Source organism: Scyliorhinus canicula, chromosome 11 (assembly GCF_902713615.1).
Source record: "Scyliorhinus canicula chromosome 11, sScyCan1.1, whole genome shotgun sequence".
Classification (NCBI taxonomy): domain Eukaryota; kingdom Metazoa; phylum Chordata; class Chondrichthyes; order Carcharhiniformes; family Scyliorhinidae; genus Scyliorhinus; species Scyliorhinus canicula.
This window is the reverse complement of record NC_052156.1, coordinates 145,079,398-145,104,790: the sequence shown is the minus strand read 5'-3', so window position 1 is coordinate 145,104,790 and position 25,393 is coordinate 145,079,398. Positions and strand designations below refer to the sequence as shown.

At 52.3% G+C, this 25,393-nt stretch overlaps 1 protein-coding gene across 4 annotated transcripts in view; it reads left to right on the top strand.

The window, feature by feature from the left end:
• LOC119973466 overlaps positions 1 to 24,977 on the top strand; it is a 64,093-nt gene extending 39,116 nt beyond the window's left edge. For 2 of the 4 annotated variants that reach the window (XM_038811661.1, XM_038811663.1), the window contains 9 exons: positions 1,231 to 1,407; positions 1,537 to 1,663; positions 5,212 to 5,363; positions 13,625 to 13,837; positions 19,371 to 19,514; positions 21,146 to 21,247; positions 22,035 to 22,123; positions 22,369 to 22,483; positions 24,649 to 24,977. In XM_038811661.1, the coding sequence (XP_038667589.1) occupies positions 1,231 to 1,407; positions 1,537 to 1,663; positions 5,212 to 5,363; positions 13,625 to 13,837; positions 19,371 to 19,514; positions 21,146 to 21,247; positions 22,035 to 22,123; positions 22,369 to 22,483; positions 24,649 to 24,792 (1,263 nt within the window). In that variant the 3' untranslated portion in view covers positions 24,793 to 24,977. Of the gene's footprint in view, positions 1 to 1,230; positions 1,408 to 1,536; positions 1,664 to 5,211; positions 5,364 to 13,624; positions 13,838 to 19,370; positions 19,515 to 21,145; positions 21,248 to 22,034; positions 22,124 to 22,368; positions 23,197 to 24,648 lie in introns of those variants that run through there. The other 2 variants (XR_005462324.1, XM_038811662.1) reach the window with 2 other exon arrangements.
• Positions 24,978 to 25,393: the final 416 nt, after the last annotated feature.

Genomic DNA, 25,393 nt, shown 5'->3' with positions numbered 1-25,393 from the left:
TCGAGCACTGTGTCCATATCTATCAGACCCACCTCGAGCACTGTGTCCAGATCTATCAGACCCCCCTCAAACACTGTGTCCAGATCTATCAGACCCACCTCGAGCACTGTGTCCAGATCTATCAGGCCCACCTCGAGCACTGATCGAGTTCTATCAGACCCCCCTCAAACACTGTGTCCAGATCTATCAGAACCACCTCGAGCACTGTGCCCAGTTCTATCAGACCCATCTCGAACGTTGTGTCCAGATCTATCAGACCCACCTCGAGCACTGTGTCCAGATCTATCAGACCCATCTCGAACACTGTGTCCAGTTCTATCAGACTCACCTTGAGCACTGTGTCCAGATCTATCAGACCCACCTCAAACACTGTGTTCAGATCTATCAGACCCATCTCGAACACTGTATTTGATAGACACAGTGCTCGAGGTGGGTCTGATAGAACTGGACATAGTGCTCGATCAGTCCCCCCTCGAGCACTGATCCAGTTCTATCAGTCCCACCTCGAGCACTGTGTCCAGATCTATCAGACCCACCTCGAGCACTGTGTCCAGATCTACCAGACCCACCTCAAGCACTGTGTCCACATCTATCAGTCTCACCTCGAGCACTGTGTCCAGATCTATCAGACCCACCTCGAGCACTGTGTCCAGATCTATCAGACCCACCTTGAGCACTGTGTCCAGATCTATCAGACCCACCTCGAGCACTGTGTCCAGATCTATCAGACCCACCGCGAACACTGTGTCCAGATCTATCAGACTCACCTCGAACACTGTGTCCAGTTCTATCAGACCCATCTCGAACACTGTGTCCAGTTCTATCAGACCCATCTCGAACACTGTGTCCAGATCTATCAGACCCACCTCGAGCACTGTGTCCAGATCTATCAGATCTACCTCGAGCACTGTGTCCAGATCTATCAGACCCACCTCGAGCACTGTGTCCAGATCTATCAGACCCACCTCGAGCACTGTATCCAGATCTATCAGACCCATCTCGAACACTGTATTTGCTGGACACAGTGCTCGAGGTGGGTCTGATAGAACTGGACATAGTGCTCGATCAGTCCGCCCTCGAACACTGTGTCCAGTTCTATCAGACCCGCCTTGAACATTGTGTCACAGGTGTAACACTTCTTGAGTGTGGGGGAGAGTGTGGTGTAGAGACATTAACTTGTCTAAGTGGGGTCAAATATCCTTCCTCACCCGTGAGTGTCTTTGCCTTTAGGATGGGGTTGGTCACCTTCAGCTCCAAGTCCTGAAAGAGGCTTTTGTCCGTTACTGGGAAAGGAATGAGTTCTCCGAGCATTTGAGGGAGCAAAGTCCAGCCATCCAGGGACTCATTAACCTTCAACAGAGACAACTGTCCGAAGTGAGAAAAGTGACACGACAGCTCGAGGAACAGGTGAGGTCTCTGTCATGGAGTTCTCTCGATTTGGTGTGCTCTCTGTCTTGTGGGGTTGCGGGTGTCCCATGTATTGGGGGATGTCTGTGTATCTGGTGGTTACACACTCAGTCTGTTCTTTGTTTACAGTCCCTGAATGATCTGGTTCACACTTTCTGGTCACTGCATGATGATTTCCGGAGCCACCATTGCCATAGCAACCTAGCAGCCATGTTTCTGGGCCCGGACCCGCAGGAAAAGGACAATGAGCAGATTGGTAAGGGCTCTGGTTTTGGAGATGGGGTTCAGGATGAAATGGATGGGGATGATCGGGAGGAAGGGGGTTGGGATGGAAGTAGGGAGGAGACTCTAATTGTTGCTCTTTCACTATTTTTGGGATGTGACAACGCCTCAATTATTACTCAAGTCATCACTTTTGATGCATATTTCTATATTCCTCTGTCTGTCTCTCTTCTCATTTCTTCCTCTCTTTCTCCCTCCCATTTTCTTTTCTCCCTTTCTAACTCTCACTACCTTTCACCTCTCGCCAGCCCTTCCTTTCAGAATCTCTCTCCCTCACTCTGTTTCTTCCTTCTATGGACCTGAGCTGCCTGTGGGAGTGACCATTGTCATCACATCATTCTGAACCTACTGACGAGGCCTGGGTCAGTCGTACTGAGGGAGAGGATGGACGGTTCAGGGAGAGGAATGTTGGGTGTGTGGGGGTCAAGGAGAGGAATGTTGGGTGTGTGGGGGTCAGGGTGTACGTGTGGGGGTCAGGGAGTGGGTGTGGGGGGTCAGGCTGTGGGTGTGGGGGGGTCAGGGAGTGGGTGTGGGGGGGGTCACGGAGTGGGTGTGGGGGTGTCAGGGAGTGGGTATCGGAATGGGTGTGGGGGGTGTTAGGGGTCAGGGAGTGGGTGTGGGAGGTGGGGGGGTCAGGGAGTGGGTGTGGGGTGTGTGGGGGTCAGGGAGTGGGTGTGGAGGGGTCAGGGAGTGGGTGTGGGGGGTCAGGGAGTGGGTGTGGGGGGTCAGGGAGTGGGTGTGGGGGGTTAGGGAGTGGGTGTGGGGTGTGTGGGGGTCAGGGAGTGGGTGTGGGGGGGTCAGGGAGTGGGTGTGGGGGTCAGGGAGTGGGTGTGGGGGTCAGGGAGTGGGTGCAGGGGGTGTGGGGGAGTCAGGGAGTGGGTGTGGGGGGGTCAGGGAGTGGGTGTGGGGATGTTGGGGGTCAGGGAGTGGGTGTGGGGTGTCAGGGTGTGGATGTGTGGGGTGGGGGGGTCAGGGAGTGGGTGTGGCGGGTGGGGGTCAGGGAGTGGGTGTGGGGGTCAGGGAGTGGGTGTGGGGGGGTCAGGGAGTGTGGGGGAGTCAGGAAGTGGGTGTGGGGGACAGGGAGTGGGTGTGGGGATGTTGGGGGTCAGGGCGTGGGTGTGGGGTGTCAGGGTGTGGGTGTGGGGGGGTCAGGGAGTGGGTGTGGGGTGTCAGGGTGTGGGTGTGTGGGGTGGGGGGGTCAGGGAGTGAGTGTGGCGGGTGGGGGGTCAGGGAGTGGGTGTGGGGGCGTCAGGGAGAGGGTGTGGGGGGGTCAGGGAGTGAGTGTGGGGGTCAGGGAGAGCGTGTGGGGGGTCATGGAGTGGGTGGGGGGGTCAGGGAGAGGGTATGGGGGGTCAGGGAGTGGGTGGGGGGGTCAGGGAGAGGGTGTGGGGGGGTCAGGGAGTGGGTGTAGGGGGTGTTGGGGGTCAGGGAGTGGGTGTGGGGGGGTCAGGGAGTGGGTGGGGGGTTCAGGGAGTGGGTGGGGGGTTCAGGGAGTGGATGTAGGGTTGTCAGAGAGTTGGTGTGGGGGGTCAGGGAGTGGGTGTGCTGGGGTCAGGGAGTGGGTGTGAGGGAGGGTCAGGGAGTGGGTGTTGTGGCGTTGGGGTGTCAGGGAGTGGGCGTGGGCGGTGTTGGGGGTCAGGAAGTGGGTGTGGGGGGGTCAGGGAGTGGGGGTGGGGGTCAGGATGTGGGTGTGGGGGGGTCAGGGAGTGGGTGTAGGGGTCAGGGAGTGAGTGTGGGGTGGGTCAGGGACTGGGTGTGGGGGGTCAGGGAGTGGGTGTGGGGGGGTCAGGGAGTGGGTGTGCTGGGGTCAGGGAGTGGGTGTGAGGGAGGGTCAGGGAGTGGGTGTTGTGGCGTTGGGGTGTCAGGGAGTGGGCGTGGGCGGTGTTGGGGGTCAGGAAGTGGGTGTGGGGGGGTCAGGGAGTGGGGGTGGGCGGTTGGGGGTCAGGAAGTGGGTGTGGGGGGGGGTCAGGGAGTGGGTGTGCTGGGGTCAGGGAGTGGGTGTGAGGGAGGGTCAGGGAGTGGGTGTTGTGGCGTTGGGGTGTCAGGGAGTGGGCGTGGGCGGTGTTGGGGGTCAGGAAGTGGGTGTGGGGTGGTCAGGGAGTGGGGGTGGGGGTCAGGATGTGGGTGTGGGGGGGTCAGGGAGTGGGTGTAGGGGTCGGAGTGAGTGTGGGGTGGGTCAGGGAGTGGGTGTGGGGGGGTCAGGGAGTGGGTGTGCTGGGGTCAGGGAGTGGGTGTGAGGGAGGGTCAGGGAGTGGGTGTGGGTGGGTCAGGGACTGTGTGGGGGGGTCAGGGAGTGGGTGGGGGGTTCAGGGAGTGGGTGGGGGGTTCAGGGAGTGGATGTAGGGGTGTCAGGGAGTTGGTGTGAGGGGTTAGGGAGAGGGTGTGGGGGGTCAGGGAGAGGGTGTGGGGGGGGTCAGGGAGTGAGTGTGGGGGTCAGGGAGAGGGTGTGGGGGGTCATGGAGTGGGTGGGGGGGGTCAGGGAGAGGGTGTGGGGGGGGGTCAGGGAGTGGGCGTAGGGGGTGTTGGGGGTCAGGGAGAGGGTATGGGAGGGTCAGGGAGTGGGTGGGGGTGTCAGGGAGAGGGTGTGGGGGGGGGGGGTTAGGGAGTGGGTGTAGGGGGTGTTGGGGGTCAGGGAGTGGGTGTGGGGGGTCAGGGAGTGGGTGGGGGGTTCAGGGAGTGGGTGGGGGGTTCAGGGAGTGGATGTAGGGGTGTCAGGGAGTGGGTGTGGGGGGGTCAGGGAGTGGGTGTGCTGGGGTCAGGGAGTGGGTGTGAGGGAGGGTCAGGGAGTGGGTGTTGTGGCGTTGGGGTGTCAGGGAGTGGGTGTGGGTGGTGTTGGGGGTCAGGAAGTGGGTGTGGGGGGGTCAGGGAGTGGGGGTGGGGGTCAGGGTGTGGGTGTGGGGGGGTCAGGGAGTGGGTGTAGGGGTCAGGGAGTGAGTGTGAGGTGGGTCAGGGAGTGGGTGTGGGGGGGGTCAGGGAGTGGGTGTGGGGGGGTCAGGGAGAGGGTGTTGTGGCATTGGGGGGTCAGGGAGTGGATGTGGGGGGGTCAGGGAGTGAGTGTGGGGGTCAGGGAGTGGCTGTGGGGGGGTCAGGGAGTGGGTGTGGGGGGGTCAGGGAGTGGGTGTTGCGGCATTGGGGGAGGTCAGGGAGTGGGTGTGGGGGGGTCAGGGAGTGAGTGTGGGGTGGGTCAGGGAGTGGGTGTGGGGGGGTCAGGGAGTGGGTGTGGGGGGGGTCAGGGAGTGGGTGTTGCGGCATTGGGGGAGGTCAGGGAGTGGGTGTGGGAGGGTCAAGGAGTAGGTGTGGGGGGGGTCAGGGAGTGGGTGTGAGGGGGTCAGGGAGTGGGTGTTGCGGCATTGGGGGGGGGTCAGGGAGTGGGTGTGGGGGGATCAGGGAGTGGATGTCGGGAGTGTGGGGGTCATGAAGTGGTTTATGACTCTTGCCACATTCCTCTTATAGTTTGTTACTGGGAAATGGATAAAGGTTTGGGATCTCAATGTTTGATTTTGGTACTTTCCTGTGTGGCAGGAGAAGGCCTGGAATCTTCCATCGGTCCAGTCCAGGACAGGATGGACAAGACGGAACCGGATTCGGACACTCACACAATTAACCTGGCCGAGGTCAAATGTGATGAGCTCCATTTCAGTGAAACACCTGTGGGTGACTTTCCTGTGGTGCAGGTAAGCAAGGGTTTTGGGCCTCAGAATCTGTCCCAGTCCCCCTGCTCCTTCACAAAGTCCCAACCTTGCCTCACCTTCCACCTTAAACAGGGACAACTGGCCACATGTCTCATCAAATGGAGTTGGCCTGCTGCCTCACATAAAGAAGGTCCTGCTGCCCTGGGACGCCAGGGACGCCTGGCCATTCCCACATGGAGGCTTCTTCCAGCTCCCTCACATGGGAGGCCTGATCTCCTGCCATCCCATATATTCCTGCCCTTCATAAACCTAACCACTACCTTCACACAGAGGCCTGGTGTGTTTCCTTCTCATGCAGGCCAGGCCCTAGATGGGCTCGTCATCCATCCCTTCCCCCCCACCCCAACCATAGACAAGGTTTCCTGTCTCCAGGCACTAGGAGGTCTGGATTCCTGCTCCACGTGGGGATTTATCCCATTTTCCTGGTTAATTTTCTGTGTTTGTCGCTTCCATGAGGTAGTTCTGGCCGATCCTGCAGGACCAGGAAACAGTGGCAGCTCCCCAGAAGGTGAAGAAGATGAATGAAGCCCAGATGTTAGAGATTGAAGAGGAACCAGCTACATCTGACTCACTTAACATAATTCAGGTCATGGCAAAAAGAACCAGTGCCCCATCTGGGCTGCAGTTAGCAGAAACACAACCCAGGGACAGAGCGATGAACACAACTGTTAGGGTGACTGGTCATGTATGGGTGCACAGATCTCTTTGCAACAGTGGTACCTGTGCAAGATCTCCTGGTCCACTATTATTTTTCTCTACCAAAATATTTGTTTGTATTTGGGTGCAGAATGGCACAATAGGTTAAGGAGCAATGATCTTACAAGTATTTTGTTTTTTTTAATAAACATTTTTTTGAGGTATTTTTGGTATTGTAACAACAAAATAAACAACGTACATGAAACTATAAACATAGAGCAAAAGCCATCTCCCTTCCTTACAGGTCCCACCTTTACTAACCCCCACTCTAAGCTAAACTAACCTCCCCCCCCCCCCCCCCTCTTCTGCTGACGATTAATTTTCTGCGAAGAAGTCAATGAACGGCTGCCACCTCCAGGCGAACCCTAACATTGACCCTCTCAAGGCAAACTTGATTTTCTCCAAACAGAGAAAGCTAGCCACGTCCGATAGTCAGGTCTCTGACTTAGGGGGCTTTGGGTCCCTCCAAGCTAATAGTATCCATCTCCGGGCTACCAGGGAAGCAAAGGCCAGAATGTCTGCCTCTCTCCTCCTGGATTCCCGGGTCTTCCGACACAATGAAAATCGCCACCTCTGGACTCAGCGCCACCCTTGTTTTTAACACCGTGGACATGACATCTGCAAACCTCTGCCAAAATCCCCTAAGCTTCGGACATGCCCAGAACATGTGGACAAGGTTCGCTGGTCCTTCCGCACATTTTGCACACCTGTCTTCTACACCAAAGAATCTGCTCATCAGGGCCACTGTCATGTGAGCCCAGTGAACGACCTTGAATTGTATCAGGCTGAGCCTGGCACATGTTGCCGACGCGTTGACTCTACTCAACGCGTCCGCCCATAGACCATTCTCTATCTCTCCTCCCAGCTCCTCCTCCCACTTGCGCTTCATCTCCTCGGTCTGCGTCTCCTCTGACCCCAAAAGTTCCTTGTAAATGTCAGAGACGCTCCCTTCTCCTACCCACCTTCTGGAAACTACCCTGTCCTGAATCCCCCTTAGCAGTAGGAGCGGGAAGGTTGACACCTGTTCATGTAGGAAGTCCCGCACCTGCAGATACCTGAATTTGTTTCCCCTCACCAACCCAAACTTCTCGCCCAGCACCCTCATGCTTGGAAAGCTCCCCTCTATAAACATATCCCCCATCCTCTCAATCCCTGCTCTCTGTCAGATCCGGAACCCCCCATCCATACTTCCCGGGGCAAACCGGTGATTATTACAGATTGGGGACCAGACCAATGCTCCCTCTGCTCCCACATGTCTCCTCCATTGCCCCCAGACTCTCAGGGCCGCCACCACCATGGGGCTGATGGAGTACCGTGCCGGCGGGAACGGCAGAGGCGCAGTTACCAACGCCCCAGACTGGTGCCCTTGCATGAAGCCGCCTCCACACGCTCCCATGCCGACTCCTCCCCCACCACCCACTTCCTGACCATGGCTATATTCGCTGCCCAGTAATAGTTACTAAAATTTGGCAGCGCCAGCCCACCCTTTCCCTGACTCCGCTCAAGCATTACCTTCCTTACTCGTGGGGTCTTGCCCGCCCAAACGAAGCCAGTGATCACTTTGTTGACCTGTTTAAAAAAGGACCGCGGAATAAAGATGGGGAGACATTGAAACACGAACAGGAATCTCGGGAGGACCATCATCTTTACCTTCTGAACCCTCCCAGCCAGTGACAACGGAAGCTCGCCCTTCATTTGGTCTACTAGTCGGGCCAGATTTAATTTATGCAGCTGGTCCCATTCCCGCGCCACTTGAATGCCTAGGTACCTAAAGCTTCCCCCTACTAATCTAAACGGCAGCTCCCCCAATCGCCTCTCCTGTCCCCTCGCCTGGACCGCAAAAATCTCACTTTTCCCCATATTCAGCTTATACCCCGAAAACCCAAATCCAAACCGTCCCAGTACCTCCCACAGATAATCCCATTCTACCCGATTAAAAGCCTTTTCTGCATCCATTGCGATCATTACCTCCACCTCCCTACCTTCCGGGGGCCTCATGATCACGTTTAACAACCTTCTTACATTGGCCACCAACTGCCTACCCTTAACAAACCCCGTCTGGTCCTCCCCAATAACGTCCGGAACACAATCCTCAATCCTGGCGGACAAAATTTTGGCCAGCAATTTAGCATCCACATTCAACAAGGATATCGGCCTGTAGAATCCACACAGCTCCAGGTTCTTGTCCCGCTTCAGAATCAGCAAAATCGTGGCCTTAGTCGGGGGAAGCCCTCCTCTTTTCCTTGCCTCATTGAATATCCCAGAGAACGTTTTATAAAACTCCACAGGGTAGCCATCCGGCCCCGGGGCTTTACCCGACTGCATGGCCTTCAGACTCTGCAATATCTCTTCCAACCCGACCGGGGCCCCCAGCCCTTCTACCAGCTTCCCATCCACCTTTGGGAAATTCAGCCCCTCCAAGAAGTGCCTCATCCATTCCGGCCCCGTAGGGGGTTCCGACCTATACAGCCTACTGCAGAAATCCCTAAACGCCTTATTCACCCCTGCTGAATCTCCAACCAGGTTCCCATCTCTGTCATTTACTTTCGCTATCTCCTTGGCTGCCTCCCTCTTTCTAAGCTGCTGTGCAATCATTCTGCTGGCCTTCTCTCCATACTCATAGATCGCCCCCCTCGCCTTTTTCAGCAGCTCCACCGCCCTCCCTGTGGTTAACAAGCCGAACTCCGCCTGCAGCCTTTGCCATTCCCTTAAAAGCCCTGCCTCTGGGGTCTCCGTATACCTCCTATCGATCTGTAATATCTCCTTTATCAGTCGGTCCATCTCTATCCTGTCCACCTTCTCCCTATGGGCCCGTATCGAGATCAGCTCCCCTCTGACCACCGCCTTCAGTGCTTCCCATACCAGTGCTGCTGAAATTCCCCCCGTGCCATTGACCTGCAGGTAGTTCTGAATACACTTCCTCAGCTGCTCACACACCCCTTCGTCAGCCTAAAGTCCCACATCTAACCTCCAGTGTGGGCGCTGGTTACTGACTTTACTAACCGGCAGGTCAACCCAGTGCGGGGCATGGTCTGAGATTGTCATCGCCGAGTACCCGTGTCCACCACCCTTTCCAATAAGGCCCTGCTCAAAATAAGGAAATCAATCCGGGAACACACTTTCCGCACGTGTGAGTAGATGGAGAACTCCTTCACCCTCGGCTTTGTTGTTTTTATGAGATTATGGGTTAATATTTATTTAACAAAGTCACTTCAGATGACTTCCTTAGTATGTGGTGAAAGAATGGCCAACTCAGGATGACTGTCATTCCTTAAGACTTTCTGGCAATCCTATGGTTAAGTGAATTGTATTTTCAATGTAAAAGGTTTCAAACTGATTGATGTTCGCCGTCTTTCTTGTAGCCGTGAGGACAGGAGTTGAAAATGACAGAGTCACTTGGAAACATTCCTTCACAAATTCTATCAGCAATGTTGGAAATGTCAAATAGCTTGTGACATTTTGACTTAGAGTAGATTTATTATTCAGTTTAAATTTACAGGTGCTGCAGCAATGTGTTAGATGAACTTCTTAAGTTTGAATGTACATATATGTATGGGTGCACAGAGATCCAATCACTTTCCTCTGCTGTTGTACAGGTCAAAGTGTTAGAAAGTGTCAGCACCTTCCGGGGGGGGGGGGGGGGGGGGGGGGGGGGGGGGGGGGGAGAGAGAGAGAGACAATGAGAGGGAGGAGGGAGAGAGAGAGAGAGAGAGTGAGTCAGCACCTTCAGGGGAGGGAGAGAGAGAGTGTCAGCACCTTCAGGGGAGGGAGAGAGAGAGTCAGCACCTTCAGGGGAGGGAGAGAGAGTCAGCACCTTCAGGGGAGGGAGAGAGAGAGTCAGCACCTTCAGGGGAGGGGAGAGAGAGTCAGCACCTTCAGGGGAGGGAGAGAGAGTGTCAGCACCTTCAGGGGAGGGAGAGAGAGAGTCAGCACCTTCAGGGAGGGAGAGAGAGTCAGCACCTTCAGGGGAGGGAGAGAGAGAGTCAGCACCTTCAGGGGAAGGGAGAGAGAGTCAGCACCTTCAGGGGAGGGAGAGAGCGAGTCAGCACCTTCAGGGGAGAGAGAGAGAGTCAGCACCTTCAGGGGAGGGAGAGAGAGTCAGCACCTTCAGGGGTGGGAGAGAGAGAGTCAGCACCTTCAGGGGAGAGAGAGAGAGTCAGCACCTTCAGGGGAGGGAGAGAGAGAGTCAGCACCTTCAGGGGAGGGAGAGAGAGAGTGTCCGCACCTTCAGGGGAGGGAGAGAGAGAGAGTCAGCACCTTCAGGGGAGAGAGAGAGAGTCAGCACCTTCAGGGGAGAGAGAGTCAGCACCTTCAGGGGAGGGAGAGAGAGTCAGCACCTTCAGGGGAGGGAGAGAGAGTCAACACCTTCAGGGGAAGGAGAGAGAGAGTCAGCACCTTCAGGGGAGAGAGAGAGAGAGAGAGTCAGCACCTACAGGAGAGGGAGAGAGAGAGTCAGCACCTTCAGGGGAGGGAGAGAGAGAGAGTCAGCACCTTCAGGGAGGGGAGAGAGAGAGTCAGCACCTCCAGGGGAGAGGGAGAGAGTCAGCACCTTCAGGGGAGGGAGAGAGAGTCAGCACCTTCAGGGGAGAGAGAGAGAGAGTCAGCACCTTCAGGGGAGGGAGTGAGAGAGTCAGCACCTACATGGGATAGAGAGAGAGTCATCACCTTCAGGGGAGAGAGAGATAGAGTCAGCACCTTGTGGGGAAGGAGAGAGAGAGTCAGCACCTTCAGGGGAGAGAGAGAGTCAGCACCTTCAGGGGAGATAGAGAGAGAGAGTCAGCACCTTCAGGGAAGGGAGAGAGAGTCAGTACCTTCAGCGGAGGGAGAGAGAGTCAGCACCTTCAGGGGAGGGAGAGAGAGTCAGCACCTTCAGGGGAGAGAGAGAGAGAGAGTCAGCACCTTCAAGGGAGGGAGTGAGAGCGTCAGCACCTACATGGGATAGAGAGAGGCAGCACCTTCAGGGGAGGGGAGAGAGTGTCAGCACCTTCCGGGGGGGGGGGGGGGGGTGAGAGCGAGAGAGAGTCAGCACCTTCAGGGGAGAGAGAGAGTCAGCACCTTCAGGGGAGGGAGAGAGCGAGTCAGCACCATCAGGGGAGAGAGAGAGAGAGAGTCAGCACCTTCAGGGGAGGGAGAGAGAGTCAGCACCTTCAGGGGAGGGAGAGAGAATCAGCACCTTCAGGGGTGGGAGAGAGAGAGAGTCAGCACCTTCAGGGGAGAGAGAGAGTCAGCACCTTCAGGGGAGGGAGAGAGAGAGTGTCAGCACCTTCAGGGGAGGGAGAGAGAGAGTCAGCACCTTCAGGGGAGGGAGAGAGAGTCAGCACCTTCAGGGGAGGGAGAGAGCGAGTCAGCACCTTCAGGGGAGAGAGAGAGAGTCAGCACCTTCAGGGGAGGGAGAGAGAGAGTCAGCACCTTCAGGGGTGGGAGAGAGAGAGAGTCAGCACCTTCAGGGGAGAGAGAGAGAGAGTCAGCACCTTCAGGGGAGGGAGAGAGAGAGTCAGCACCTTCAGGGGAGGGAGAGAGAGAGTGTCAGCACCTTCAGGGGAGGGAGAGAGAGAGAGTCAGCACCTTCAGGGGAGAGAGAGAGAGTCAGCACCTTCAGGGGAGAGAGAGTCAGCACCTTCAGGGGAGGGAGAGAGAGTCAGCACCTTCAGGGGAGGGAGAGAGAGTCAACACCTTCAGGGGAAGGAGAGAGAGAGTCAGCACCTTCAGGGGAGAGAGAGAGAGAGAGAGTCAGCACCTACAGGAGAGGGAGAGAGAGAGTCAGCACCTTCAGCGGAGGGAGAGAGAGAGTCAGCACCTTCAGGGGAGGGAGAGAGAGAGTCAGCACCTCCAGGGGAGAGGGAGAGAGTCAGCACCTTCAGGGGAGGGAGAGAGAGTCAGCACCTTCAGGGGAGAGAGAGAGAGAGTCAGCACCTTCAGGGGAGGGAGTGAGAGAGTCAGCACCTACATGGGATAGAGAGAGAGTCATCACCTTCAGGGGAGAGAGAGATAGAGTCAGCACCTTGTGGGGAAGGAGAGAGAGAGTCAGCACCTTCAGGGGAGAGAGAGAGTCAGCACCTTCAGGGGAGATAGAGAGAGAGAGTCAGCACCTTCAGGGAAGGGAGAGAGAGTCAGTACCTTCAGCGGAGGGAGAGAGAGTCAGCACCTTCAGGGGAGGGAGAGAGAGTCAGCACCTTCAGGGGAGAGAGAGAGAGAGAGAGTCAGCACCTTCAGGGGAGGGAGTGAGAGCGTCAGCACCTACATGGGATAGAGAGAGGCAGCACCTTCAGGGGAGGGGAGAGAGAGTCATCACCTTCAGGGGAGGGAGAGATAGAGTCAGCACCTTCTGGGGAGGGGAGAGAGAGTCATCACCTTCAGGGGAGGGAGAGATAGAGTCAGCACCTTCTGGGGAAGGAGAGAGAGAGTCAGCACCTTCAGGGGAGAGAGAGAGAGTCAGCACCTTCAGGGGAGATAGAGAGAGAGTCAGCACCTTCAGGGAAGGGAGAGAGAGTCAGCACCTTCAGGGGAGAGAGAGAGAGAGTCAGCACCTTGAGGGGAGGGAGAGAGTCAGCACCTTCAGGGGAGGGAGAGAGAGAGTCAGCACCTTCAGGGAAGGGAGAGAGAGTCAGCACCTTCAAGGGAGAGAGAGAGAGAGTCAGCACTTTCAGGGGAGGGAGAGAGAGAGTCAGCACCTTCAGGGGAGAGAGAGAGAGTCAGCACCTTCAGGGGAGGGAGAGAGAGAGTCAGCACCTTCAGGGGAGAGAGAGAGAGTCAGCACCTTCAGGGGAGGGAGAGAGAGAGTCAACACCTTCATGGGAGAGAGAGTCAGCACCTTCAGGGGAGGGAGAGAGAGGGTCAGCACCTTCAGGGGAGGGAGAGAGTCAGCACCTTCAGGGGAGGGAGAGAGAGAGTCAGCACCTTCAGGGGAGGGAGAGAGAGTCAGCACCTTCAGGGGAGGAAGAGAGAGTCAGCACCTTCAGGGGAGAGAGAGTCAGCACCTTCAGGGGAGTGAGAGAGTCAGCACCTTCAGGGGAGGGAGAGAGAGAGTCAGCACCTTCAAGGGAGGGAGAGAGAGTCAGCACCTTCAGGGGAGAGAGAGTCAGCACCTTCTGGGGAGTGGAGGTTAGGGGTCAGGGGGTGGGGGCAGAGTGCAGTTCAAATTTTCAGGAGTGGGTGTTGGTGGGGTCAAGTGATATGGTGAGAAAGTGGGTCAGTGGTTGACACTCTCAGAGAATGGTACGGTTTCTGTTCCTCCTGTATGCTGCCCCTTGCTCACACTCTGTGCTCACTGGGGTCTTCTTGTGTACCCTGTTTACTAGAACATTCCAAAACTGGCCTGTGCTCTCACCATTTCTCTGGTTCTTGCCACGCATATCTGTGTGTTGCGTGGAGGATGGAGTGGAGGTTTTTAGCCAATACATCTCCTACAGACTCATACCAGGATATGGAGGAGCAAGGGGCGTCACTGACTGTTGAATGATGTATCCTCATGTTTGATGGTAGGAAAGGTGAGATTGAAGACTCTGCTAAGATTCTTGAGCTTCTAAATTTGTTTTGCATCTTGAAAGGATCCAGTTTCTGATGCCCAGAAAGTCGTGGAACAGGGAGAAAATTTCATTTGTCTCCCGTCAAGCCAATCACAGCAAGAAGAAATTGAACCGCTCCTTCCACGAGATGAAGAGTCAACATGCAGCATGTCTGAAGAATATGGAGCAAAAGGAAAGCACGACCAGGTACCAGATCAGCAATGTCCCATAGAGGACAGGAGGCCGAGAGAGTTGGTAAGAGGCAAGTTTTCATCACCCGGTTCCATGTGGGTATTCAGAACAAAGTTACATCAGTGTTATTCTGTGATGTATGATTGGGGATCTTTGCACCCGTTTAAGGGAAGAAGAATTTTGGCAACAAAGCTTTGTTGTGAATCAACTTCACTGCACAAGGTTCTCAGATAAATTATTTAAATAAACTTGGATGGTGATTTACACTTTAATGCAGAATATTGTCATGTGAGAGTACCTTTAAGAAATGGGTGTTTATAAATGGGTGTGTATATAAGCATCTGTAGTGAGAGTACCTTTAAGAAATGGGTGTTTATTACTGCAGTGATGTCAGAGAGTGGGTGGAGCTGGGTCTGTCAGCTTTTTACTTTCGTTTTAGGCTGTTTGCTGCAGGGTGTGTTTTAGTTTCATTTTCAGAGCTGGATAGCTGCAGTCACAGCCAGAAGGTGTATTAGAGTTTCTCTGTAATCTAAGGACTGTAAATCGATCCTGGTGATTTAAAATTAATAGCAGTAGTGACTTTAACCTGATGTGCTTCTGGTAAAAGGTGTTTTAAGTCTTATGGATGTTAAAAGGAAAGCTTAAAGGATTACTTAGTGTTGTAGTCTTTGGGGGTTGTATTTGAATTGATGGTTGCTAAGATGTTCACTGTATGTTTTAAAACGGTAAACTTGAGTTCGTAGAATAAACATTGTTTTGCTTTAAAAAATACTTTTCCATTTCTGCTGTACCACACCTGTAGAGTGGGCCGTGTGCTCCCCATACCACAATCTATTAAAAGTTGTGGGTCAGGTGAACTCCAAGATACACTTTGGGGTTCTCTAAACCCTGGCCCATAACAATATACTCCCGTGTCAATGTCTGGATGGTTGAGTGCACAAAATGGTGTTTCTCACAGTGTTGGTCTTTTGGACTTTGACCCTCTCTCTCTCTCTCTTTCTCTCTCCTTTGTCCCCTGTCGTCTTATGTTCCTGTCTCTGGATGATCTCCCTCTCCGCTGCCAAGAAGGCAAACTCAGAGCATCCTGTATTCTGGCTGTTTTGCAATTTACCCATCCTTCACCCCAGTGTAAATTATTTACGTAAATAATGTCCTTTGTATTTTGATGCTTCCACATGCCAGGGTTCAGTGTCTGGTAGAGAGAGACAAACATCTTTTCACTATCAGCCTTCACAGTCTTGTCCATTTGCTACAATTAAACTCTTTCAAAACTTGATGCAAACTCCCAGAATCCCTTTACCTTGACAACTTTTCTACACCATGCCCAACCTCTAAGTTCCCACTTTCATACAGATCCTTCTTTGTAGAATAGTAAAGTTAAGTGTTAATATACTACAAGCTTGGGTATTATTTTCTTATAATAAAGTTAGATTTTAACCATTCATATTCTTGTCAGTAACTTAATAATCTTACAATGACGTCAGTCACACAACACTTTCATTTGTCAGGCGTGTGATTCCCTATCGTGCTCTGTTCCATGGTTTACAGGCTCATTGATGTGTTTATTATGATGCACACATCACCCAAGTGTAACTTCCAAATTAGACTGACCCCATTCCACTCATTCTCAAGAATTTTTGTTTTATATTTTCACGTACACTTTTCTTCCCTTTGGTGAATTTTGGGCAAGTGTTGGAAGGATTAGCAGGTTGATTACCAACCTGTTGAATCACCAATGAACACTATTCCACCATCTTGGATGGGCCCGGGTTAGGGTGAAATTAAAGGAGACAGAATCGGTAGGGAGGATGGCGGACAGTAGAGGACAGACAGGTTTCCAGTAAGGCTCGTAACATGGAACATGCAGGGGCTAAACGGGTCGGTGAAGAGATCTCGGGCCTTTGCGCACCTTAGGAGTCTGAAGGCGGGGTGGTCTTTCTGCAGGAGACACACCTCTGCGTGAGGGACCAGGTCAGGCTGAGAAAGGGATGGGTGGGTCAGGTATTTCACTTGGGGTTTGAGGCGAAGACGCGGGGGTGGCCATTTTGCTGAGTAAAAAGATGGGGTTTGTGAGTGCGAAGGAAGTGAGGGACCCGGGTGGGAGATACGCGATAGTGAGTAGGGTGTTGGAGGAGATGCCGGTGGTGCTAATGAATGGATGCGCACCAAACTGGGACAATGTGGAGTTTGTGAAGGGGTTACTGGGAACGATTCAAGATTTGGCCATAGATCAGTTGACTATGGGACTTTAATTGTGTGCTGGAACCGAGAGCGGACAGGTCGAGCCCCAGGTCAATGGAAAGGCAAAGGAGCTGGGAGGGTTTATGGAAAGGATGGGTATGGTGGACCTGTGGAGGTTTATGAACCCAGCGGGGAGGGAGTACTCCTTCTCACACGTGTTAGGTATACTTCAGAATTGGTTTTTTTTATGGTGAGCCATGTGGTGTTGGTGGGGGTGGAGTATGCGGAATAGCAATCCCGGACCATGCGCCCGCTGGCTGGAGGTTCGACTTAGTTTGGGATGGGAGACGAGGGTGGGATAGCAGCTAGACTCAGGTCTGTTAGCGGACAAGGGGTTTTGCGATAAGGTGCGGTCAGTGATTAAGGACGACATGGAGTTGAACCAAAATGGGGAGGTATCGGAAGCCACATTCTAGGAGGCATTAAAGGCGGTGGTTCAGGGGGAGATTATCTTGTTCAAGGTGCATGGAGATAGGCAAAGGAGAGGGGAGTACAAACCATTATTGGGCAAGGTAGTTGATGTAGATAGGGAGTATTCTAGGGACCCCCACCATGGTGGGGTTAGCGAAGACAAATAAGTTATAGGGGCAGTTGGACAGGTTGACGACAGGAAGGGTTGTTGGGCAGCTACAGAGGGTGAGGGGGATGCAATATGAATATGAAGAGAAAGAAAGCCGCATGTTAGCTCATCAGTTACGGAGGCAGGCCGCGTACAGGGAAATCTTGAGGGTACGGACTGGGACGGGGGAGGTGGTGTCAGAGCCAGGGAAGATAAATGAAATGTTCAGGGAATATTATGAGGAATTGTACAGGGCGGATCTGGGGAGTGAGGAACGGGGTACGGGGTGGTTCTTAGATGGGCTGGATGAGGTGAGAAGGCAGGCACTAGAGGAGCCTCTAAGGCTGAGGGAAGTAATGGAAAGCATAAGGTGGATGAAGTTGGGGAAGGCCCCGGGGCCGGACGGTTACTCGGCGGAATTTCGACAGAGGTGGCACCACACTACAGGGAACGTTTAGCGAGGCGCTGGAGGAGGGTAAGGACCACTAGAATGTGTGCCATACAGGCCCATATCATTGTTGAATACAAATGTGAAAGTGTTGGCTAAGGTTAGTGGTGGGGAGGATGGAAGGATACGTCCCGGGGATGATTGCAGAGGATCAAATGGGCTTTGTGAAGGGCAGGCAGCTCTCAAGTAATATAAGGTGACTATTGAATGTGAATTGAGGGGTTCAGTGTAGGGTTTTGAGGCATGGTGGCGATTGTTCATGGCCATGTTCGAGGAGATGTTTGTCGCGGGGGGAGGCGGGATGAAAAAGGGGGAAAACTTGTACCAACTGTAAAACTGTGAGTTGGGGAGTGTGTTCTCTGGATTATTTGTGTTTTTGTATTTTTCGAATAAGTTTGGAATTAAAGACATGTTTTAAAAAATAAATGCTATTTCCGTGGCCAACAAGCTCGTGAGTGGGATACGAACCTGCAGATTCAGGTTTAAAGGCAAGGGGGCAAACCACTGAGCCCCAAGTCCTCCCTCATTGTACAGACTAACATCTGTCCAAACTCCTTCCTGTCGTGGTACTGTGAGCTGCCATTTCCATTCACTCCCACAAGGTGAGCAATCAGCCTTCCAATTCCAAATGTGTTAATCATTGCCAGCAGTTTGTTGGGTGGCAAATTCCCACCTCTATGATGAATGTTTTGTGTGAATTGTTGGCATCAACTTGCCAGAAAGATGATCCTGGATTGGCTGATGTATTTCCTGATCCTGGTGTTAAATTCCTTTGCCATGTGATAACTGCTTTCTCTGGGTCCCGTGGACAGTTCAAAACATCAGTGAGGCTGCCACGAATAACTGACTGTCTACAGGTTTAATATCACTGATTTGATTTTCACACTGTGCCATTATAACTCAAGGCGCTGGTTCTTCATTAATCCAGATTCTTCATGGTGATTAGTAATTCTATTTCATAATGTGCCGTTTACTAGCTGACTCATTACTGACATTTGGATGCGGTTGACCAGCCGCAGGTGTTGCTATGGTTATATTAACTACATAATTTGAATATAAATGAAACATAAATATAATGCAGGTAATTGTGCATCATCTTATGCCCCCCCCATTCAGGGCAAAACAGTGCAGCCTTTCCCTTTTCCTGAAGTTTAGATTCTGGCCATGAGTTTGGCGGACATCAAACATTTTTTTTTAATGTATTTTAAAATTCGCCGCCGTGCAATCAGAGAGGCAAAGGCCACGACACGGCCCTCCGCCTCTCCATGAGCTCCAGCTTCTCTGAAACCCCAAATTGCCACCAAAGGGTCCGGGTCCACCTCCTCCTCCACTGTCCTGGCTAAGACCGCGAACACTCCTGCCCAGAATCTTGCCAATTTTTCACAACCCCAAAACATGTGTGCGTGATTCGCTGGCCCCCGCCCACACCTCTCACACTCATCTGCTATCCCATGGAAGAACCCCACTCATTCTCGCCAGAGTCATATGCACCCTGTGCACCACCTTAAACCGAATCAGACTCATCCTTGCACAGGAGGAGGTCCCGTTACTCTATGCAGTGCCTCACTCCATACTCCCCAATTGATCGCCCCTCCCAACTTCCCGTCCCATTTCTCCTTGATCTTCACCACCCGCTCAGCTCCCTGCTTCGCCAGACACTTGTATATATCCCCAATTCTTCCCTCCCCTTCCACATCCGGAAGCAGCAGTCGCTCCAGCAGGATGTATCCCAGCAACCTAGGGAACCCCCTCCAGACCTTTCGCGCAAAGTCCCTAACCTGCAGATACCTGAACTCACTCCCCCTCGCCAGCTCTACTCTCTCCCTTAGCTCCTCCAGACTGCGAACCCTTCCTCCAAATACAGATCCCTCACCTTGACCAGCCCCACTTCCCTCCATCTCCTGTATGCACTATCCATCACCCCCCCCCCCCCCCCAGATCAAACCCATGATTCTCGCACAGCGGCGTTAGCACCAACGTCCCTTCCACCCTAAAATGCCGCCTCAACTGATTCCATATCTTTACCATGGACTACATCACCGGGCTCCCTGAATTCGGAGCTTTTGACAATGCTGCCGTGACATCAAACATCTTGGTTCAGTGTCTAAGTTTCTGAATATCAGTTGTGAGCAGGATGTGGAGTTTGATTACCATTGAGAATATAGACTCGCACAAAGAGCAGCATTGGAGCGAGAAGAGTCAGGAACTGCCTGTAATATGAGGCTGTGATGGGCAGCAGGTTGGATACTCTGGGCTCACACTCTTGTGTATATTGAATAAGGTTGATTAATGTTGTTCGGGTCATTTGTAACAATGATTTGTGGGGTGATGCTATCTCTCGCCTACAGCCTTGCATTACTGGCCCTCAGCGTGAGGTGAATATGATACTCATATCGGAGGAAGAGAAGGAGAGTGTGATGAGGAGCCTGACACTAGCTCAGAGAAAAGCTGGAGAGAAGCGACAGAGGGATAGGGAGAGGCAGACACTGCGGGTGAGTGGCGCTTGACCTAGACACCGACCTCACAAATAGACCAAACGTCGGGGATGTGGAGGCTGAAAAATCTCGGCCATTCCAACACTGCCTGCGCTTCAGAAATCAATCCAAATGGCCAAAAACTCCATCACGTCCCATATCTAGCCTGGTGCCACTGAGAGAAATCCTGCAGCTGGAGCTCCTCCCAGGTCAGGAGTTCCTGACATCACCAGAAGGAGCAATGGATCTGGGATGCACCTGGGTGTCTGTGTCACGATCAGGGCCTAGGCCCCTGAAATTGAGGAGGCATGTCTGCCACTGTGCACCGTTCCCGACATATGCAGCTGTGAAATCAGGCAGTTTGTGGGTAATCCTCATGGTGAGATGGTTACTGTTGTGTAAAATGATTGAGAATCAGCATTTAGGGGCTAAAATTCAAGGAATTTAAATTGAATATATCAAGACCCTCCCAGACGTGACACCCTTGGATAATCCCACAGCTCTTCCTTCAGTGTGTCCCCCACCCCCCCCCCATGGCACCTACTGAAGTCCCATTGAGGCTCTTGAATCCTCATCAAGAGCCACAACCTCATTCTACAGTCTTGGTGGCCTTCCTGCCAGGTGTGCTTGTTGGGGGCTATTCTTTCCGTTATAACCCGCTCGAGGCCTACCAGAATGGACCAATTAGCCTTCCCATGAGCCTCGTGGAATACGAGCTTCCCCGCCGAGGGGGAGGGGCCCATTAACGGAGTTAAAGGACTCTGAAATAAAAGCAGGCCCAGATGAGAGCCACAGATGAGTGTCGTCCCGGCTGGGACATGAAGTATACTCTTTAAAATAGTTTGTTTGGCAATAAGCCAGTTTTCTTTACACCTCTCGTCTGGACTCCTCTGTGATCACTCCTGTTTCTACCCCCTCCTGTTCTGCCATCATTGGCCCACTCCACACTTCCCTCCACAGTGTCCTTGAGCAAAGCAAAGCCCTTGCCATCCTTTAACTTATTGTGGATGATTTCACCAACGTCATGACTTTGATGGAAGCCAGGCTGAGGTTGATGACACCTTCCCTGTTAATGAAACCTCCATCTTGGCTTTACCATTCGCTCTGTCCAAACCATTGTCACTTTGAGCATCTCACCTTGTCCTACTCCTCTCTCATTCCCTTTAAAATCTGTGTACTCTGCACCTCCCATCCCAACACCATTTTCATCTTCATTGCTTTCCTCCCTCAACATCTGGCACACAACCAGTTCATCACCAATTCTAACAGGACCACACCAAGCCTCTATGGACCTCATTCATCAAAATCATTAAGTGGATAACCTAGGCCCCATTCAGCAGCAGTCAATATGAACACCAACCACTGACATTGGAACAGTGTTGAACCCTGACTCTATTCAGTCAGAACTTCAACCCCTGACATTGAGCATAGCTCTAAGGCTCTTCCTCCAGCTCTTGAATGCCTCCCTCATGTTTCAGTGGCCAGAACTGTACTCGGAGCACAGGATCTGACCACTGCCATATATAGTTTGATCATGGTTCAGCATTTGTTGCCCATGTTCTTTGTTGCCCTACAATGTTTGAATGTTTAATACTGTCCAGAATTTATCTCTGCCCATGGTCACTGTCCTGTCCCTTCCCCTTGTCCAGGTGCAGGAGTGTCTGTCCATTGCCCGGAACAAAACATCACCTGGTGACCGTCCACTTCTCCAGACCCACAGCCAGGATATTCACACAGGGCACCTCCACCAGGTAAGTTATCAGAAGGCAGAGAGAAAGCACACATCATGGGAAGGCAGAAAGCCTTGAGCACCTCTATCTCAAGTGGTAATGATACAATCCTCTCAATAGGAAAGTTACGAGACTAAATAGAATGGATTTGATGAGAGAAATTAGGGGGACTAGAGGAATGTGCTTTGATGGAAGAGGTAGGAGACTGGATGGATGGATGAGCCTTTAAAGAGACAGTTAGGGACTAAAGGGATGATCTTTGGGAGAGTAAGTGAATTAGAGGGATGGGCTTCGATAGGAATCGGGGATTAGAGGAATGGATTGGGAGAATTAAGGACTGGAGCAATGGGCTACATTGGAGAGTTTGGGGAATAGAGGAGTGAGATTATTTCACTATTCTTTTTGTCTTGTCATTTTACAGTGTGGACAGATGTTATCTGGACTAAACTATTAAACATTGTTGGGCAAGGAAGAACTGTATAAAGAATGTGATTTTGAAAAATCCAGACAAAGTATCAAAACTAAACTGGACCATCAGTAATTTAGTTTTATGGAGACCCACATTGTGCCCCACCATTCTCGGTGCAGTAATCTGTCCTTTACCCTCTGGCAGCTGCTGACTGGATACCCTGGGGACGGCCAGTCATCAAAATCCCCTCATTCCCCACCCTGTGGGTCTCCTCACTCCCTCTAAAATCACCTGGAGTTCCTACAGTGGGGGTGCACAGTGTTGGGAATGCCAGATAACTGTTCAGCCAGGCTGGAGTGTATAGGCTGTCTGAGTGTCTCTGTGTGTTCCCCACATTAGGAGTCCATTCACTGGAGGACCAGAGTGAAGGAGGCATTGGAGCATCTTCGACAAGAACGGACTTTTGCCCTGAGAGCAAAAGGCGAGAGGTAGGAAGCCCTCCAATCAAAGAGTGGGGGGGGGGGGCGCAGATTGATCTGAGGGGTTGGATGTCGGTGATGGTGAAGGTGGACAGATTGAGAGGCAGATTGGACATTAGGTGAGGGGTGAGGATGCAGTGAGGAAAGGGGGTGGTGGTGTTCCCATGAGAAGCTGAGCCTTGAGGATCTAATGAGGGTGAAATCTGTTCCTGTGGTCAGAAACAGTAACTCTTACCCCCTCCCTTTTTCCACAGGAACACTGCCAGTTTCAAGGAGCTGGTCGACCCCACAGAGACCAAAGACCTAACTGACGAAGAGAATCAGAGCGAATGTTCCAGAGACACCAGACCCCTGGAGATTGTTGCCACGGTAACATAACCCTGACTCCCAGCCCATGTTTTGTCTGGTCTTCTCCAGGAGTCAGCCTAGGTCAATGGTCAAAGCTCAGGACTAACTAACCTGCGGCATCCAGACAGTAGACAATCCCAAATGTGTGACTGTAGATATCTGATAAGTACAGGCTGGGGCCAATCCCTGTACCCTAAATTGGAGTAGATCATCCAGCCTTTTGAGCCAACTCTGCCATTCAATATCAAGGCTGATATTCTATCTCAGATCCATTTTCTCATTCCATCCCTGTCCCATTGAATTCCCGTAGGTATCAATCTCTATCTTGAAAATACTCAGTGGCTCAGCATGCCCAACTCTCTGGAGACGAGGATTGCAAAAATTCACAACTTTGTCATTAAAAAGAAATTGTCTCATATCTCAGTCTTAAATAGTCGATCCTTTATCCTGAGATTATAAACACTGATTCTATCCTCCCAGTCAGGAAAAAGTCGATCAGCATCTACCCTTGTCAACCCCACAAACCCATTCCACATAATCTCACTTCAAACAACCGCCCTGTTAGCCCAGGAATAAATGTGGAAAATCTTCATTGCCAATAATGAGGATGTGACATGACTCCTTATCCTGTTGAGGGATGAGTCACAATGTGCTTACAGTGAACATGTTGATAATACAGACCCTGGTCATTTCTTTTTTTAAATATTTTTTTATTCTCGTCCTCTTTCACAGTTTCTCCCAAATTTACACCCACCAACAATAAACAATAATCAGTAACAAAAATGTCAATCCCCATATCAATAACACCGATCCCATCCTCCCACCAAACCCCAGACATTAGCCTGCATGTTCACATAAACAAATGACAAAAAGGAATCAGGGATTACCCGTAGTCACCATTAACACACAGCCCCCCTCCCCCCAACCCTCCCACCCACTTGCCCCAACTAATGTTGGATGTTATCCAGTTCTTGAAAGTGCATGATGAATAATGCCCATGAATTGTAGAACCCCTCCGTCCTTCCCCTCAGTTCAAACTTAACCTTCTCAAGAGTCAAGAATTCCAACAGATCCCCTCGCCATGCCAGGGCACAGGGTGGAGAGGCTGCTCTCCAACCCATCAGGATCCGCCTTCGGGCGATCAACGAGGCAAAGGCTACGATATCTGCCTCCGCACCCGTTTCCAACCCTGGCTTGTCCGACACCCCGAATATGGCCTCCCGGGGACCCAGGTCCAATTCCATGTGCACCACTTTAGAAATTACCCTAAAAACCTCCTTCCAGTAATCCTCCAGCTTTGGACAGGACCAAAACATATGAACGTGATTAGCAGCTTCCCCCCCCCCCCCCCCCCCCCCCCCCCCCCCCCGCAATGTTCACACACATCTTCTACTCCTTCAAAGAATTGGCTCATCCTTGCCCTCGTGAGGTGTGCTCTGTATACCACCTTCAGCTGTATCAGCCACAACCTCGCACATGAGGTGGAGGCATTCACTCTCACACCAGAACCCCTCCTCCATATCCTCTCTCAACTCTTCCTCCCACTTTGCTTTGATCCTTTCCAGTGGTGCCATCTCCTCTTCCAAAATAGCTCCGTAAACCACTGACACTGCCCCCTTCTCCAGTCCCCCTGTTGTCAGCACCTCCTCCAGCAATGTGGAGGCTGGCTCCTCCGGAAAGTTCTGTATCTCCTATCTGGCAAAATCTCGAACCTGCATGTACCTAAACATTTCCCCCTGCTCCAGCCCAAACTTCGCTTCCAGCTCCTTCAATCCTGCAAACCGACCCCCAAGAAACAAATCTTTTAGTGTCTTAATCCCCTTCTTCTCCCATTTCCAAAAATTTCCATCCCACTTCCCTGGCTCAGATCTGTGGTTCCCCTGAATCGGCATTTCCCTTGACCCTGCCCCCAACCCGAAGTGTTGGCGAAACTGCCTCCAAATTTTCAATGAAGCTATTATTACCGGACTCCCTGAGTATTTCCCCGGGGCTATCGGGAGTGGCGCTGTTGCTAGTGCTTTCAATCCCGACCCCCTGCACAAACTCTCCTCCATTCTGATCCACTGGGAATCAACCCCTCTGACCCAGCTCCGCACCTGTAGGAAAGACCCTGGTCATTTCTGATGCAATTATTACAAATACCTTTCCTGCTGAAACAGCAGAGATGTTCTTTCTCTCAATTACAGGTCACTGAGGTGGAGCATTCAGTACAGGAGACCAGCAGAGAGAAAGTCCATGTGACCAAGATACATCAGACCGACCTAGCAGAATCCGGTCAGCTCCAACTGTACCCACTGACTAAATCCCGCCAAGGAGGACAATTTCCTTAAATAGCAGGAAATTACCCTTCCCACACCCCGGAGTGTAATCAACATGTGTGTCTTAGGCCCGGTACCAGAAACTAACTCACCCAACTGTGGTGAATGTAACTTAGTAATTCACACTGTATTTACCAATACCATTGTAAGCGCAGTAGCGTTATCCGACCACTAGGGGGAGTAGCTCTGGGAATGCTCAGGAGTTTGTACAGGGCTCCACCCTTGGCTCCGCCCACGACTCCTCCCCGTGGACTTGCTGTATAAATACCCTTGTCCAGAGCCAGCCTGCAGTTCATCGAGAGTTCAACAGGTAACAGGCTGGCTCGGTAGTAAGTAGATTAAAACCACTGTTCATATCTCGAAGCACGTGTCTAGTGAATTGATGGTTCCATCACCAACATCCAGCACAGTAGGACATCAGGAGGTGCAATGACTAGGAACAGACACATGTACTGTGACTGAAGGAGGGTCACAGAGTTTGAATGAATGCTAAAGTTTGATTGTATTAACACTCTCGCCAGAGGTTATTGACTGACAATTCGAGGGAGCTGGATTAACACTGGTAGAGATAACAGTCAGTATCACAGGGTGCAGGGGAAGGGTCTATTCAATG